This window comes from Lampris incognitus, chromosome 5, assembly GCF_029633865.1.
Source record: "Lampris incognitus isolate fLamInc1 chromosome 5, fLamInc1.hap2, whole genome shotgun sequence".
Taxonomy (NCBI): Eukaryota; Metazoa; Chordata; class Actinopteri; order Lampriformes; family Lampridae; genus Lampris; species Lampris incognitus.
The window spans coordinates 3,110,507-3,126,938 of record NC_079215.1 but is presented as its reverse complement, the minus strand read 5'-3'; the positions used below and the strand labels follow the sequence as shown (position 1 = coordinate 3,126,938).

The following is a 16,432-nucleotide window of genomic DNA, read 5'->3' as shown; positions in this document are numbered from 1 at the left end:
CGGGAACACCAGAAAGCTTAGCAAAACCTGACTGAGGTTTTGGACGACACTGCTGTCGCCTCCAACTATTTCCACATACGAGACAGAGAGGCTGCTTTTGCCACCTTCAATAAATCCTTATATTCCGTGATTTATTTGAAGTGAAGGTATTATGAATGACTACAAAAGGCACATGGAAAAACATGAAAAACTCACAAGGTTGAAAGCGAAGATGACACTTGTGGACATTTTGTGTGTGTGCTCTTTCTTTTTTTAAGAAGCCGTTTTGGGTGTAATGGACTGTTCTGAATGGAGAAATCAGACGACACTGTCATCCCTTAATGGATAATTGCATACAATCATTTCTCTGCGGTATGATGAACGTGTTCCTTCCTCCCTTGTGTATGAGGTCACTGTCCTGACAACAGCCACCACTCTTCGCAACATTTTTTGCGCAATGTCTTCCCTCCCAGTGGTCGATCAAAACAAGCGAAACCTCTATAAAAACTCACTGAGGACATGACTCGGGGAAAAGGTATCGCTCTCGGCCGTGGAACTGCTGGCGGGGAAAACATCCTGCGGCCGCTGCAGCTGGTCATTGTGAGCGGCGAACACCCTGACACTTTCCTGACCACTGAATGATTCACGTCTGCTCTGGAACGATGAGGTCCGGTCAAAATAACCAGAGGTCTTTTGTGTGACACCAAGACCCAGAGTTCTGACAGGGCCACGGGCCAAAGCCACGCGTTACCGAACGGGAGGGGCGAAGACAAAACTGACAACAAATCAGCGGTGTCGTAAAAGCAGGAAATGATTTGAGAGCGGTTGGAGTGGATGGTGTTGGGGTAGTAACATCCTCTCCATAACCGGTTTTTTGTTTTTAAACGAATATCTGCTTTTCACCACAGAATTTGGAGAAATGTGTGGTTCAACACTTGCAATTTGAACACATGACCCTCTCTGGGTGTTACTCTACAAAAACTAGACTGTGCTGTGCTACACTTTACTGAGGCCAAAGTCAAAGATGTATCTTTTTTTTTTTGGGATTTTGAGATACTTTATTGATCCCCATAGGGGAATTATGTGCCTCATTTAACCCACCCTATTTGTGCAGCTAGGAGCAATGGGCAGCCGCCGTGCAGCACCCGGGGACCAAACCCAGTTGGCCCTGCCTCGGTCACGGACACACAGAGGAGTATTAACCCTAACATGCAAGTCTTTTTGATGGTGGGGGGACACCGGAGCACCCAGAGAAAACCCATCGCAGACACAGGGAGAACATGCAAACTCCACATAGAGGATGACCTGGGATGACCCCCCAAGGTTGGATGACCCCGGGGTTCGAACCCAGGACCTTCTTGTTGTGAGGCGACAGCACTAACCACTGTGCCACCATGTATGCCAATAATGTTAAATCCATTACAAAAAGCACAGCCAGGGTAGGATATTGGGTGCTGGTCCAGGCCAACCCCAGTGTAGGCTTTTTATTCCTAGAGTTTGTACATGGGAATGTTCCATGTCCCTACCATTCACCCCAAACCCTGAAAAGATACACACATACTTCCTTAACCAGGACATTATGACTGTATAGACATTGTTATCAAACTTGCTGAAATTATATTACTTTCTTGATTATTTAATGCAACTACTGACACTACATGACCTCAGCTGAAGTTTGTTCTCCATAGCCCCAACTTTGAAAAACCAAGTTTGCATAAACACGTTTCATACTTGTGTCTGAGAAAAAGAAGCAAAAGACGTGTGGCTCTACAATATGGACGAAGCAAGCGCTTCACTTTCACAGTGAGAGAAGCGGAGTTTGTCCCGAGCCTCCACCCTGATCTTTAAAGGGGTTGTTTGCAAACTGCCATGCTGAACCCTTGCTTCAGTTTTGTGGAAACGCTCAATTAAATCATATTGCTGCTTCTTCTCTTTTTTTTGTACTCCCCAATTGCGTGTGGCCAATTACCCCAATCTTCTGAGCCGTCCTGGTCTCTGCTCCACCCTCTCTGCTGATCGGGGAGGGCTGCAGACTACCACATGCCTCCTCCCATACATGTGGAGTCACCAGCCGCTTCTTTTCACCTGACAGTGATGAGTTTCACCAGGGGGCAGTAGCGCGTGGGAGGATCACGCTATTCCCCCCAGTTCCCCCCTCCCCGAATAGGCGCCTCAACCGACCAGAGGAGGCGCTAGTGCAGACCAGGACACATACCAACACCTGGCTTCCCACTCGCAGACACGGGGAATTGTGTCTGTAGGGACGCCCGACAAAGCCAGAGGTAACATGGGGATTCAAACTGCCGATCCCCATGTTGGTAGGCAATGGAATAGACCGCCACGCCATCCGGACTCTTGCATCTAATTGTAACGCACGCACGCACACGCGCGCACACACGCACGCACGCACGCACTCGCACTCACACACACACACACACACACACACACACACACACTCACACACACACACACACACACACACAGCTCCAAACCTCAATTCTCAGCTGAAGCAGAATTTATATCAGACCTGGGTCAACCCAAACTCCAACCCCGTTACTCTAACCTAGGGGGTCCTGCTTCAACAATCCCATCAGCACACCCACATACACATCCATGCCTTTGCCTTAACCACAGTGATTGATTAGTTGATTGACTTGGCCGGTGACAGCACACAGGGCAAATGTAGTTCCAGATGTGGTTTGGGGCACAACTGTTCGGGAAGTTGCAGTTGGGGCTTCAGTGCAACTTCAACAACACCAAAGAATCTCAATGACAACTTACCACTCTAAGTTCACTCACTCAGTTCAAAGGCAGTGCACACATTTGTGTGTGTATTTGTGCGTCTAGGAGAGGGGAAGAAGGGGGGGTGCCTACCTCCACGTGATACCAAATGTGGGCCTGGGTGAGGGGTAGGGCCAGATGTCCTGGGAAGGCTTGGCATTGTAGCTAAAGATGGCCACCTCTCGAAATCCGCCCCGCCTTGCAAGCACTTTCATGTCATCATTTGGCAGCACAAAAATACTCTTCCTGTTGCTCTTGGTGATGAACTTGCGGTAGGAAGGCAGGGCAGTGTCTGAGCGCGTCTTCTTGGTGCGGGAGAACTTGAGGAGGTGGACACGACCCTTCGTTGATGAAGAGGAAACATTTACAGATGACACTGAAGATTTACCATTGTTGGAGTCAGTGGCAGACTTACTCAGAGAAACAGAGAGTGCTGTCCCATGCTCTTGTGTCATTATCTCACTCTGGCTGTCCTCCGACTGACTGTCCGGCGTAGGCGAATGGACTTTGGTTACGCTGGTTTTGGTCATGGTAGTGAAGGTGGCTACTGCACTGCTCTCTGTCGTTGACACCAGGGGTTTTGTCGTGTCCCCAGATGCACTTGACAGTACTTTGGCTATCCTCTTCTCTGTGAAAACGGTTGTTGTGGTAGTTGTGGTTGTTGATGATACCTGTGTGATGATGGTCTTGAGTGATTCTGTCGGCCCGCTGTTTCCGTTTTCCTCTGTGAAGTCGTCACTCAGACGTGATTCTTCCACCAAGGGTATTGGTGAAGGTGCCATTCTGATTATCCTAACAACTGGATTAGGTTTGGTCTCCTTGGACTGAGCGGGATATGTGCTTTTATGTTGTACAGTGCTCCGAGAGTTAGCCCCAAGTGCTTCGACATTGTTGTCCAGCCTGGCTACCTTCAGAGGAGGCTGATAATTCTGATTCGTTACTGTAACCTTACTCTCTAGCTCAACCCCAAGGGCCTGGCTTTGTTCATTGTTCACAACCACTGTCTTGTCCTTTACAGGAGCCATGTCACCATTAACTAGGGGCTTTAGTTGTTTGTTGTCCTTCAACAAGATACCCACACCCTCTCCTTCAACTTTGCCAATGCTGTTCACCTTGGTCTGGTTACTGTCTGTGACAGGGGCATGGTTTGGAGTCACCATAGAGTGAGTCAATGTGACTTCACCTTCCAAGCTATCTTTCCCATTTATCTGAGGGACAATCGGAGATGTCTGGGCGGTGAGAGAGCTAATGCCCTCAGCTTTACCTCGTCCGTTGCCTTGCACATTCTCTCGGTGCACCTTTCTGTTCTCCTCTGTGCCTGAATGCCCCATGCTTAAAGTTTCTGAGCTTTGGACAACAGGTTCAGGAGGAGTTGCTTTCTGACTCACTTCCTGATCAAGAGTACCTGTGGCTTTTGTTAGACAGTCTGAATTTAAGGTACTTTTGTCAGACCCTGCACTTTCAATATGTTCAGCCTTGGTAGTGTCTGATGATGTGCAAGATGTTTGTTGCTGTGAAGAGCTGCAAATTGGCTCTGCTGTTTCTTGTACACTACTGGGGGGTTTTGAACCCTTCTGCCCTGAACTGCCAAGACTAACTCCCTTGGACCATGTAGTCCGTTCCTGTGCATCTGTGTCCTGGTTTTGAGGAAAGGAGGTGGTTTGGTTTTGTGGTGAAGATGAATAGCCAGCTGTAGGATCTTTGGGTGTGGAGTCTGGAGTAGGAGGGTGAAGAGGAGAAGCAACCGTCTCTTCTGCAGTTTGAGAAAGTTCGGCCAGATTCTCCTCTTTGACCTCATCTGGCTCACGAGTCTGTGTTGTACAAGGTTTCTCCTCTGAATTTGCTGCTACACCCGGTATGAGTTGGGCCTGGGCTAGAACCTGGGGCTGAAGTGGTGACCGTGGCCGGACTGGAGTGCATGGGGTTAGGGCTGAAATGGCTAGTTCCTGGGTAGGAGGCTGGGGTTTGGAGGCAAGGGCTTGCTGCCTCTGCTTCTGCTCCAGGGCGTGTTGCTTGATGCGACGATCCAGCAGGCTGTCCAGCTTGGAAGTCTTTACCTTTTTCTTATAGGCGATGCGGGTGAGGAAGCCCTTACTGACATCCACTACATCATAGTTGAAGGGGCGCTGAGGGCCCTGGGTGTGCTCCTCTTTCATGGTGACCTCATCCTCCAGCATGTTGGTCCCTGAAAGGAGAATCATAAATTAACATTTCTAATTCATGTCTGTGAATGTTCTCATTCATCCAGGTCATGGTTATCCAAAGGAGTTGAATCAAGTGCAACTGGACTTGGTATATATCTGTGAAGACGTTTTGCCTCTCATCCAAGAGGCTTCCTCAGTTCGTGCCTTTCTGACTAGACCAAGCTAGTCTGACTGGCTGGTGATGAGACTCAGAATTTATCCTCTAGGAGTCGTTGTCAGAGCTATTGATATGCGTGGCTCTTTGTGATCAGATGTTTGCTCTGACAACAACTCCTAGAGGATAAATTCTGAGTCTCATCACCAGCCAGTCAGACTAGCTTGGTCTAGTCAGAAAGGCACGAACTGAGGAAGCTTCTTGGATGAGAGGCGAAACGTCTTCACGGATATATACCAAGTCCAGTTGCACTTGATTCAACTCCTTCGGATTTCCAATTCAGTTTCATGTAGGCATCAAAATGAGATAAATTATCCCGTCTTAATTGTAGTTTCCTACCTTTGAAATTTATTCTCAAAGACAGCAAACAAAAAAAAGGAACAGGTAACTTTGGCAGAGCACAAAATCTGCCTGAATGTGAACACAATGACTCAAGGCTCATCCATTGAACTCACATAGTAGCGCTACCATTCCAATGTGAGTTAAACTCTATATGTCCTGGAAAGCCCATCCACTTGAAATTGCTTATGGAGATTACATTAATTTGATAGCTAAAGCACATTTTATAATGACAATTAGAATTCACAAATCGGGATAAAATACACACTAAATTCTTAATCTAACTGAATAAACAATAAAGTTGGCAGGATATGCCATACCATTTCCATCACTTGATGCTGACTCTGTAGGGTCCACCTCAATCTTGTCAACCGCTGACAGTTCCTCCATCTTGTCTTGCTCAGCCGCCTCTTCTTTCTGTCCCTCCTCCATCCTGTCCTCTGATGGGCACTCTGTGTGGGGCTTGGAGGTGGCAGAACAGTCTCCATTTCCCTCCTCAGTGCTACCACCTGAATCTCCCTGAGTTTCTCCTCCTGCAACACTTGGCCGTCTACTCAAGTCCAGCAAAGTACATTTTTTGCCGAGTTTGGCATCTACGAGAGAGGGTAAAGAGAAATTTAAAGAGCTTTTGCCTCTGATGAGGTCCATTTCACCTGCACTACCAACTTGCTGAAAATCACTATTGAGTGGAGATTGAGACGTGTGTAGTACTTCCTGGTATGCGTAAACTTCCTTGGCAAATAAAACGGATTCTGATTCAAACCAATCTTAAAACAAACAAAATTCAAAAGCAATGGGAAACAAAATGTGATTGCTTTTGTAATGCTGACCAACCTAAGATACTTAAGAGTGCCAACACAATTATTGGTTGATCCTACAACCTGCACCCCAAAATCACAATTATGATTTAAAGTGGTAGAGGCTGAAATCAGAAAAAAAATAAATTTTGTATATCACATCATTACAGGAATATCATTTATACATTTTGTATAAACAAATTGTATCTATGGGCACATTCATGGTCTAGTGCATAAAATAGAAGACCGTTGAATGACATTCAATTAATGAAATCCAAAAAAAGCAGCCCATCACATTGCAGATATGATAGGATATGATCTGTAGAACACTTTAGAGACTGTCAAAAACAGATCTCAAAGACAGCCAAAGACACTGAATGAGAAACTCAATTCATAGATGACTACATATTGGACACAATGACACCCTTCAGATTTCTGCTTGAGAGAGTGATTCACTCTCAAGAAAAGCCAAAAAGACTTTGATTGAGAGAAAACCAAATTTCCAGTGATCGAAAACCCCAATTTAGAGTCCTGAACTGCCCAGATGCATACCTTCCAGTTCTTTGCGGTAGTTGGCGTTGGTGTTGCCAGGCAGTTTTGGGACAAACCGCTGCACATGGGTCTTACTGATCCAACTCCAGCCCCCATAGCCCGTTACACGATACTCCTCTCCTTTCTGCTTCCACACCTTTTCACAGGGAAGAGAAAAGAGAAAGGCGGGGAGAGAGAAACACAAGGAAATCAGAGAGAATATTGAGGAGCGAATGGGAGAAGATGGAGAGAAGAAAAGAGCACGGAAAGAAGTGGGGGAAAGAGAGAGGGAAAAGGTAAAGAGAGATTAGGAGGTTAGAGGTTATTCCCACATTGGCTATTAATTGGTGAGGAAAATGACTCACACCGGAGGCTTGGCCCGCCTCATCAAAGAGCCCTTGATGGTCGCATACACACATGCAAGTATGCGTACATACCCACCCATATAGTATATTCCGGGGTAAGGAAGTGGCAATTAAATGCGTCCTGGTGATCAGACCTAATGGTCGACAGATCCAGCCAGGTTGTGAACAGAATAAGGCTTTGACATGAAAGGGGCTCAGAATTAGTATGTAAACACGGGTCAAATAAGGGGGCAGAGTGTTTGCATGCATTTTTGTGAAAACTGCTTGACACTGCGTGATATAGGGCCTTGGTGTGAGATCACTTCCAAGTCGTAATAGTTCTTGCTTTAGCATTTGATCGGCATCCTTTTGAAGTGGTGGACTGGATAGCAGCGAGCACACAGGCCTTGTGGTCTTATACTGGTGAGTGGAGGCTTTGCGATTCAAACCGTGGCGGAGGTTCAGATAGAGAGCTTGGTAGTCAGTTATCATCACTAATATACATAGCACGTGTATAAAGGCAGGACATTCTCAGCATATATACCAGAACCACCTTCAATCTATGGCACAACTAAGAATTACTTTTGTGTAATTTTGTGCTTGATTTAGATTTAAAAAAAATAAAATAAAAAGAGGGATTGAAGGCGGGAGCTAACACGTGACATTGTGGATAGGTCTGAGACAATATGCTACACATGCCTGGTTTGCAGTGGCGGCTGGCCAGTACAGGGCGCTGGGGCGCCACCCCCTTCAAACATCCATAGATGAAACTCTACTTAAACATGTTAAATATAATTCAGTTGTATAATGCAAATAATGATGAAATAAAAGCGTTGTCAGTCTGTGAGCGTCTGTCAGCAGCATTAAATATTGGTTCAAATGGTGTTTGGTTGATTTCTGTCTGAATACATATACTTCCTGGGTGAGAGGCCCCGGCCAAACCATACCTTATGTAAGCCCTCAAACTTGTGGCGAGCAGGTGACCTGAGGCTGCTGTCTGATTGGTTTCTTCAGATTTTCCAGGGGGCGCAGTTCTGTACGCCCCAGACACTCCCACTTTTATTGGCAGTGAATTGGTACTGTTTTAATGTTTTTGATCTAATGTGATTGGACAATTCTCGTGGCTGTCAATCATGTTCACACCCACCACCATGCCTCGTCTTGACTGTCAATCATCCACCGTCTACGACCCCTGATAAAATCTATAGGCTACATTGTCCTTCTTTATAACTCTGTGACTGTGTGGACATTAAAGCAGCTGTCAGGTGTGCTGCACCAAGGTAAATTGCGCCCCCCCTCCCCAAAACATTTTTAGCACCAGCCACCACTGCTGGCTTGAGCCACCAGAACACCCTCTTAAGTTAGTTCTGACTGATTGATTGGATTGGTCAAATGAACCACGAGTGTCTGAGTCCTACCTGGTGTTTGATAGGGAAGGTATATTTGACCCAGGTGGCTTGCTGCATTGTCTCCTCCTCCTCGAGCTTCTTCTCCCTCTTCCTCACCTTCTCTTTCTCCTCACGCTCCATGGATGTCATACGGTGTAACCTGAAAAAAATTGTTATACGATGTAACCTACAACACTGGAAATTTTCACTTCACCTCTCTTTTATATATCTGCAGCTTTCCTCGTTATGGCATTTGCCGTGTGAAAAAAAAACTGTCTCATTTTTCCTATCCTGTCTCTTTCTTGAAACGAGACGTAAGAGCTAAGTAAAACCTATGTTGAGATCCTTGCAGGAATAACAGTTATGTGAGAAAAGAGTCAAAAGTTTGTAGCTTCCTCAATTCATTAGGAAAGAAAGGAAGAAAGCCACCTTATTTTTGTCATTGTACACTTGTTTTTTGGTTACAGTGAAATTTGTCTTCTGCATTTAACCCATCCTTATTGTATAGGAGCAGTGGGCCGCTGCGGCACCCGGGGACCAACTCCATTTCTTCTTTCCATTGTCTTGCTCAGCGGCACAGACAGGAGTATTAACCCTGACATGCATGTCTTTTTGATTAATGATTGATTAATTAATGAATAATTACCATTACAGCATATTTATGATAGAGGTCTCTAGCAAGGTGAGATTGAGTGTTGGTCAGGAGGCAGTAACAAAAAAAAAAAGAAGGAAAAACAAAAAAGACAGGAGTGGCCCAAGTAGTCAATGAAGGGCACCTGCATTCAAAAGACATCTCCCAAACAGGGAGTGATTAAGCTGCCAGACCAGGTTAAAAGAAGCCTGGAAAAACTTTCTGATGACTCTAGCCCTGAAAGGGGAGTCTTATTTAAAGATCATCGACTGATCCCATGAATGAAATGATGAACTGAGTGCTTGGCCTGCATATATTGTTACTTATTTGTGTTGCCAAAAGGGCGACATTACACAAGGGTCATCGGAATATTTGTTTCAGACTGATGGGAAGCCTATATGTACATCCATCCATCCATTATCCAAGCCACTTATCCGAATTCGGGTTGCAGGCTGCTGGAGTCTAACCCAGCAGTCATTGGGCAGCAGGCGGGGAGACACCCTGGACAGGCCGCCAGGCCATCACTCACTTGCTCGCACACACACACACACACACACACACACACACCTAGGGACAATTTAGTACGGCCGATTCACCTGACCTACATGTCTTTGGATTGTGGGAGGAAACCGGAGCCCCCGGAGGAAACCCACACAGACATGGGGAGAACATGCAAACGCCACACAGAGGATGACCCGGGATGACCCCCAAGGTTGGACTACTCAGGGGCTCGAACTCAGAACCTTCTTGCTGTGAGGCAACTGCGCTAACCACTGTGCCACGAATATAGATACATAGTATGTAGCCAAAGTACTCTAGGCTGTGCCATTAACATTTATAGTACCACCATGTGAAGACATTGTCACAAACATTAACACCCCCCCCAAAAAAAGGTTTTTAGAAAACTTACAAAAGAACAACAATGTTCTGATAATGTCTTCAATGTCAAGTTTAGTGATGGGAGAAGACCTGATGTGCTACGACACTCAGGCAGCTACCACCTTTCACCATTTCTGTTGAACTTCCTTGTACTGACTTGGTTACTTCATCAAACATCAGAGAGAAAAGCAACCGCGCAGAAAGAGGACAAAGTGTTGAGAAACGTTAGTCGACGATCTCTGTTAGCCAATGGCAAAAAGAAACAGGGAAACCGTCCATAATGGTCTAGGGTTATACCTGAAATGGGGAAATCCCTGAATGGGTCAGAAGAAATGTTTATCTCTTCCACCATGAATCTAGTGTGACATTGCTTTAATTAATTTAATAATAATTATAATTAACATCGCTTTAATTAATTATCAATAACAATAATTGATAAATAATTTAATTAACTGTCTATAATAACTCATCATTATTAATAAAATTTCTTTGATTATTTACTTTTATTAATCATCTTCTTTCTAATTAATAACATTGCTTTAATTAATTAATTTAATTGTCTTGATCTTTAAGTATTCAGATAGTTTAGTTAGCTATGCAACAATCAAGAAGCTAGCTAAAGGGGCATCCGGGTAGCAAAGTGGTCTATTCCATTGCCTACAGGGACTGGCGGTTCGATCCCCGTGTTACCTCCGGCTTGGTCGGGCATCCCTACAGACACAATTGGCCGTGTTTGTGGGTGGGAAGCTGGATGTGGGTAAGTGTCCTGGTCACTGCACTAGCGCCTCCTCTGGTTGGCTGGGGCGCCTGTTTGGGGGGGGGGACTGGGGGGAATAGCGTGATCCTCCCACGCGCTACGTCCCCCTGGTGAAACTCCACACTGCCAGGTGAAAAGAAGTGGCTGGTGACTCCACATGTATGGTAGTCTGCAGCCCTCCCCGGATCGGCAGAGGGGGTGGAGCGGAGACCGGGACGGCTCGGAAGAGTGGGGTAATTGGCCAAGTGCAATTGGGGAGGAGGGGGGTCCAAAGAAGCTAGGTAAAGGTGCTGACTTGCTTGCAGTTACTGAAAGCAACTTTTTGATAGCCGTCAAAACGTCAGGTTTTACCATTTTGAGACTAGTGTGGTCCAAGTTTTGTCTCTTGAGATGCTTTAGGCCAAATCATATAAAATAGAACACATCCAATCTCAAACTTTAAGATGATTTTAATCAGATATTTTCCAAGGGAGGACAAAAAACAACTGACAAGGAAGACAGTGGGATAAAGTTGGACTTCAGAACTAGCACATCCAACTTCAATGTATTCTGAGTCTGAGTCATCGTCCTCAACAGGAATGTCTGACTTTGTAATATTAGTTGTTGTGATCAACTTTTGAATTAATTCAACTCGTGTCCCTAGTTGGGTTTTACATGCACAACGTAATTAAATGAAAATATTTTTTTGAATGTTACTAAAAATTGGATTCTTCTCGAGCAGGTTTAACAGTCCTACATTGGTCTCTCTCTCTCACTCTCTCTGTCTCTATTCTCTCTGTCTTTCTCTCTCATTCTCTCACTCTCGCTCTCTGTCTCTCTCACTCGCTCACTCTCTCTCTCGCTCACACTCACACAGCTCGATTTAAGTTCGGCAAGCTCAGGTCTTAAGGAGACCATGGGGTACAGAGGCATTAGAGGCAGAGGTGGGTGGTACAGGTAGCAGACTCAATCTTAATGTTATGCCACACTCCGGGGGGGGAGGGGGGGGGTAAGTTGCTGTGATCTGGTAATGACCACCTCTACCTCGCCATACATCCTGTTTGTGCATGCAGAGAGATTTTCACATTTTTGAAAACGTGAAAATGTTTTGCACTTTAATGAAATTAGTGATGGTGGGTTTAAGTAAATCCTATACCAGTGTGTGTGCAAGAGATGTTGATGTTTCACTGTGTGTGTACCTGGTGTGTCCAAGCACATCCTTCCACACAGGCAGCAGAGCCACAGGTTTGATGGCACACTCCAGAATGGCGAGAGCCAGGGCAAACTCCCTGGCTTTACTGCACATCTGAACCGCCTTAATCCAATTGGTCCTAAAAGAGACACAAACAAAGACAGACATTTGCCATTGGCTCCTTTCCTTTGATTTTGTCCTCTTCGGCTTGACGTCTCTTTATCATCAGTTCCCTGCAGCTTCCTCTAATAATTCTTTACCCCAAGATTGAGCAGACTAAAAGTTTTGTGTTTTGTTAGGCGTTAAGTTCTGATATGCCCCTTTTCCACTACATGGTACTTGCTCGACTCGACACGCTTCTGTGTCGCTCTCCATTACCGTAACAGTACCCACTCGGTGTAGCTGGTCGTCATAGCGACGCCTGGTTAAAATGCTGTGACGTCATCTTCAATGCGACCATTGTAAGAACACCGTACGAAATGTCTGTACCTCCTCGACACAACGACAGAGTGAATTTTCAGCTCTCTGTTATTTACAATTTCAAAATGTAGTTTGTAAGATAACTCCGCTTCGACCGCTTCAGCATTTAAAAATGCCGGGTGATATCCCATGTGTCCATTGATGACGCAGTGATGCGTTTTTCTGACCGGTCAGAGGTCTGCATTGGTTTTGGTACCACTCCATTTTTTTTGGAACCTCGACAAAGGTGGTACCAGAAAAGTGGTAACAGTTACCAAAATGCCGGTACTTTCCAGTAACGGATAACAAAAGAAGGGCGAGTCAAGTCGAGCTGAGCCGGTACCATGTAGTGGGAAAAGGGCAATAGTGATCTGTTCTTCTTCTGCGCTATACTGAACTAAACAGACACTAAATAATGACTTTTCACTCCAATAATGCATCAGGATTGAAATGATCTCCACAGTGTACCAATCCCAGCAGACAGCTGATGTGCTAGTGTTAGCATCCAGGGAAACAATGGTTGTTATAGTTACAGAGTGAGCTAAAAAGCACGCTATACAAGCACCAGAATAACATTTTACTTCAAAGGAACATTTCACCAATTTTCAAATTTCTTTCCATGTATCAGTTGTAGCGGTTGCATCTCTGTAACGTACACAAGGCTCAGTGTTTTCGGTTTTTATTTTTCAAAGCCATCCAGCATGCCGAATATCACCACAAGAGGACACTGTTACATAACCTCACATGAACAGGAACAACTTTTGGATCCGTGGAAACATAAAATCCGGGTGAAAATCAGTTTAAACTGATCTGCTCCTTTTAAAAAATCTGGGTATTTTTCGGTGAAAATCAGTAAAAGCCGAAAACGCTGAGCCTTGAACGTACACAATACCTGCCAAGGTTGTCTGTATCACTGTAGCTCTCTATAGCGAGCCGGGTTACTTCTGCCATCCACTGACATCAGTGAATGGCAGAAGAGTTGCGAGGCTTACTGGCTGAGATGTTTGTGTTCTTAACCCCCCAACAATGACAGACTCTCACACAATGCATGCATGTGGCAGGAGAACGTCGATTTCTCTGTCAAAATGAATTGCACTGAAGCGGCTATGCTTTTATGAAACTAGATAGACCAACAGCACTGACTGGTTAGGGAGATTATTGGCAGCAACATTAAGTCCCCCTTCATCTCCCAGTCACCCACTCTGCTTCCCACCTATGTGAGGCCCAGTTGGGATGCATGAACGGTGCTGGGACATTGTTCTCCAGCTGGATGATGGTAAGTCTCAGCGTGGAGACGGTCAGAAATTTAGAACCGTGGATGGACCCGTTCCATTTAAACTCCCCTGCTGGTGTCATGCAGAACTTGTGGGACAGGTGCCGCTTCTTGTCGTGGTCCTGAGGGAAAGAAAGTTGGGTAGATTTTAGATAGGCATGGAACCCCAGGAATTTCTGACTGAAGCCCAGTCTAATCAAAAACTATCCTGCAGGGCGTCTGGGTAGCATAGCGGTCTATTCCGTTGCCTACCAACACGGGAATCGTTGGGGAGCCAGATGTGGGTATGTGTCCTGGTCGCTGCACTCGCACCTCCTCTGGTCGGTCGGGGCGCATGTTCGGGGGGGAGGGGGAACTGGGGGGAATAGCATGATCCTCCCACACGCTACGTCCCCCTGGTGAAACTCCTCACTGTCAGGTGAAAAAGAAGCGGCTGGCGACTCCACATGTATCGGAGGAGACATGTGGTAGTCTGCAGCCCTCCCTGGATCAGCAGAGGGGGTGGAGCAATGATTGGGACAGCTCGGAAGAGTGGGGTTCTTTTCCAAGTATTGGGGAGGAAAAAAAAAGGGGGGGGGCTATCCTGCAATGAGACAATTTTGGACCAGCTCTGTTTTTCAATTCTAACTTCAAACTGAAAAACAAAACATGCCCCACAACAGCACCATCAAATACAATGGGAAAGTGGAAAGAGTAAGACATGAAAGGCCAACAGTACAGAAGACAACACAAGCGCTCAAAGTGCAAAATATTTAAAAAAAAGGTGGAAAAACAAGAACATCAAAATAGTCTTTTAGGATTCCACACCCAAATGTAAAAAATTATTAAAGGGAAACTTCACAACTTTCAACATTATCTCACATTATCTCTGTATGTATGTTGTAGGGATAACACTCCATAAGCAGCCATAACACTGAGCAGTCTTCCATATGACTCTGAAACAATGCTGAAAATGCAGCCTATCTGCAAACCAAGAGGTTTCCACATCCACACACTGTCTCCCAGTGCCGCCACTAGCAGGCCTTTTTCTGTACAATTTCAGTGGCGTTCCAGAGACACACAGATGACCACTAATATTATGGCTGTTAATGGAAAGTTATCCCTACAGCATATGTACAACTATATGTTTCTAATTAATTAATAAAGTATTCATGAATAGTGATGAGTGAAAACAGAACGGAACAGAAAAAGGGGTCCTTGCCTCTCGATGCTGGTGTTTGTTGAGGGCCAGGGTGTTGGAGCTGTACTGGTTGTGGTAGACACGGTACTTGCCCTCCTGGCCCAGCTTAAAGAAGTGACTGAGGGTTCCTTTCATTATCACCTCTTTGGAGCTGCGCGTGCTGACGCGGGTGACATCCCCCTGTGCATTCACCACTAGTACCTGCATAAAGGGAGAAAAAAGCAACAAAAAAAAGAAAGAAATAAAGCAGTGAATCGATGTAATTGCAGTTATTGATTCAGATCCTCACTTGCAATGGCTGACTGGCCATCTGGAGCACTGGGAGTTTTCTGGTGGGCCACTTGACAATTGGGGTCGATGCAACGCAAAATATAAATAACCCCAGACCCCACTTACATAAAAATAACCAAGTGTTGTGTGTCTGACTGGCCCAGGCGAGTGTGCTGCCGGCCCACTGCAGTTGGGTATTACATCTGTCAGCCTCTCTCTCCCAACCAATTAACTTTTGGTCCGGTCCATTCTAACGTTTCCTGGGCCCCACCCCTTTTCCATCTCTGTTAAGTGGCGACATTTGGATAAATAGTGGAGTGGAGCAAGATGGACAAACAAAAAGAGTAAAAACGTAAAGGGGGTTAAAATTGTTTCTTTTACTGGTCAGATGGTTCGAGATTCTTGCCACCTTGCTGCCAGTGTGCCAAAATGTGCTCCTTCTAGCCAGCCTCCTCCTCAGAGCAACACGTTCCCCTTGTTCTGTCTTACTAAAGTTATCGTTATGAATCTTCTTTCGGCTTGTTCCCTGTTTCCCAGGGGTCGCCACAGCGGATTGATTGTTTACATCGGTACCCTGTGAGGGCACAGCACGAATGGCGGTCTTGTCAAACCTCCTAATGATTTGGCAAAATTTTACGATGGACACCCTTCCTGACACAACCACTAACCCTATGGACTATAAGAGTTACTACTACTACTACTAAAGTTATTGTTATAAATATTGTTCAGTAACCTTGTTTACATAAAGTGTGGCGTGGTTTGTGTGGTTGGTTTGTGTGGTTGGTGGGGTGGTCTGAGTCATTCCCAGTCCACCCTTCTCACTTGTATAACTTCTTAGTTCAGTCTGCTAACCAGAACAGCAATGTAGCTGAACAATATCAATGAACGCTACACATGACTATTCGTTTACAAAGAAAGGAGATGTGCAATTCAATATACTATAAAAAAAAAGCTACTAAAAACAATGTTCATCTACGCTGAAATGCAAACCTCACAAGAACAGGCTCTGCTTAGTCACTGCAGTCATCTAAATAAACATACCATGTTCCACACCAGCTGATAATGAGTCAAGATGTTCATCTTTTGGACGGCAAGCTAGTTAGGTGCTTTTAAGGAACAAGTAATCAACAGACTGCCTATTTGATCCCTTCCCAAGTGTCTTGATGCATGCTCAATAACCCAGGTCAGAAAATCAAAGAAGGTTGCATCAGTTCATCTGGATACAACGCTTAATGACAGATACATTTCATCACTCAACTAAGTGACCTCTTCAGTCTGAAGATGTCACTTAGTTG

At 45.3% G+C, this 16,432-nt stretch overlaps 1 protein-coding gene across 1 annotated transcript in view; it reads right to left on the bottom strand.

Moving 5' to 3' along the window:
- The window catches only part of LOC130112243 (nucleosome-remodeling factor subunit BPTF-like), a 98,645-nt gene that overhangs the window by 43,073 nt on the left and 39,140 nt on the right, over positions 1-16,432 (bottom strand). Inside the window, exons 8-15 of the mRNA XM_056279521.1 lie at positions 14,889-15,068; positions 13,628-13,809; positions 11,963-12,094; positions 8,548-8,677; positions 6,807-6,942; positions 5,778-6,050; positions 4,369-4,945; positions 2,854-4,311 (exon numbers count right to left, since the gene is read on the bottom strand). Coding sequence (XP_056135496.1) covers positions 2,854-4,311; positions 4,369-4,945; positions 5,778-6,050; positions 6,807-6,942; positions 8,548-8,677; positions 11,963-12,094; positions 13,628-13,809; positions 14,889-15,068 — 3,068 coding nt within the window. The remainder of the gene's footprint in view (positions 1-2,853; positions 4,312-4,368; positions 4,946-5,777; positions 6,051-6,806; positions 6,943-8,547; positions 8,678-11,962; positions 12,095-13,627; positions 13,810-14,888; positions 15,069-16,432) is intronic.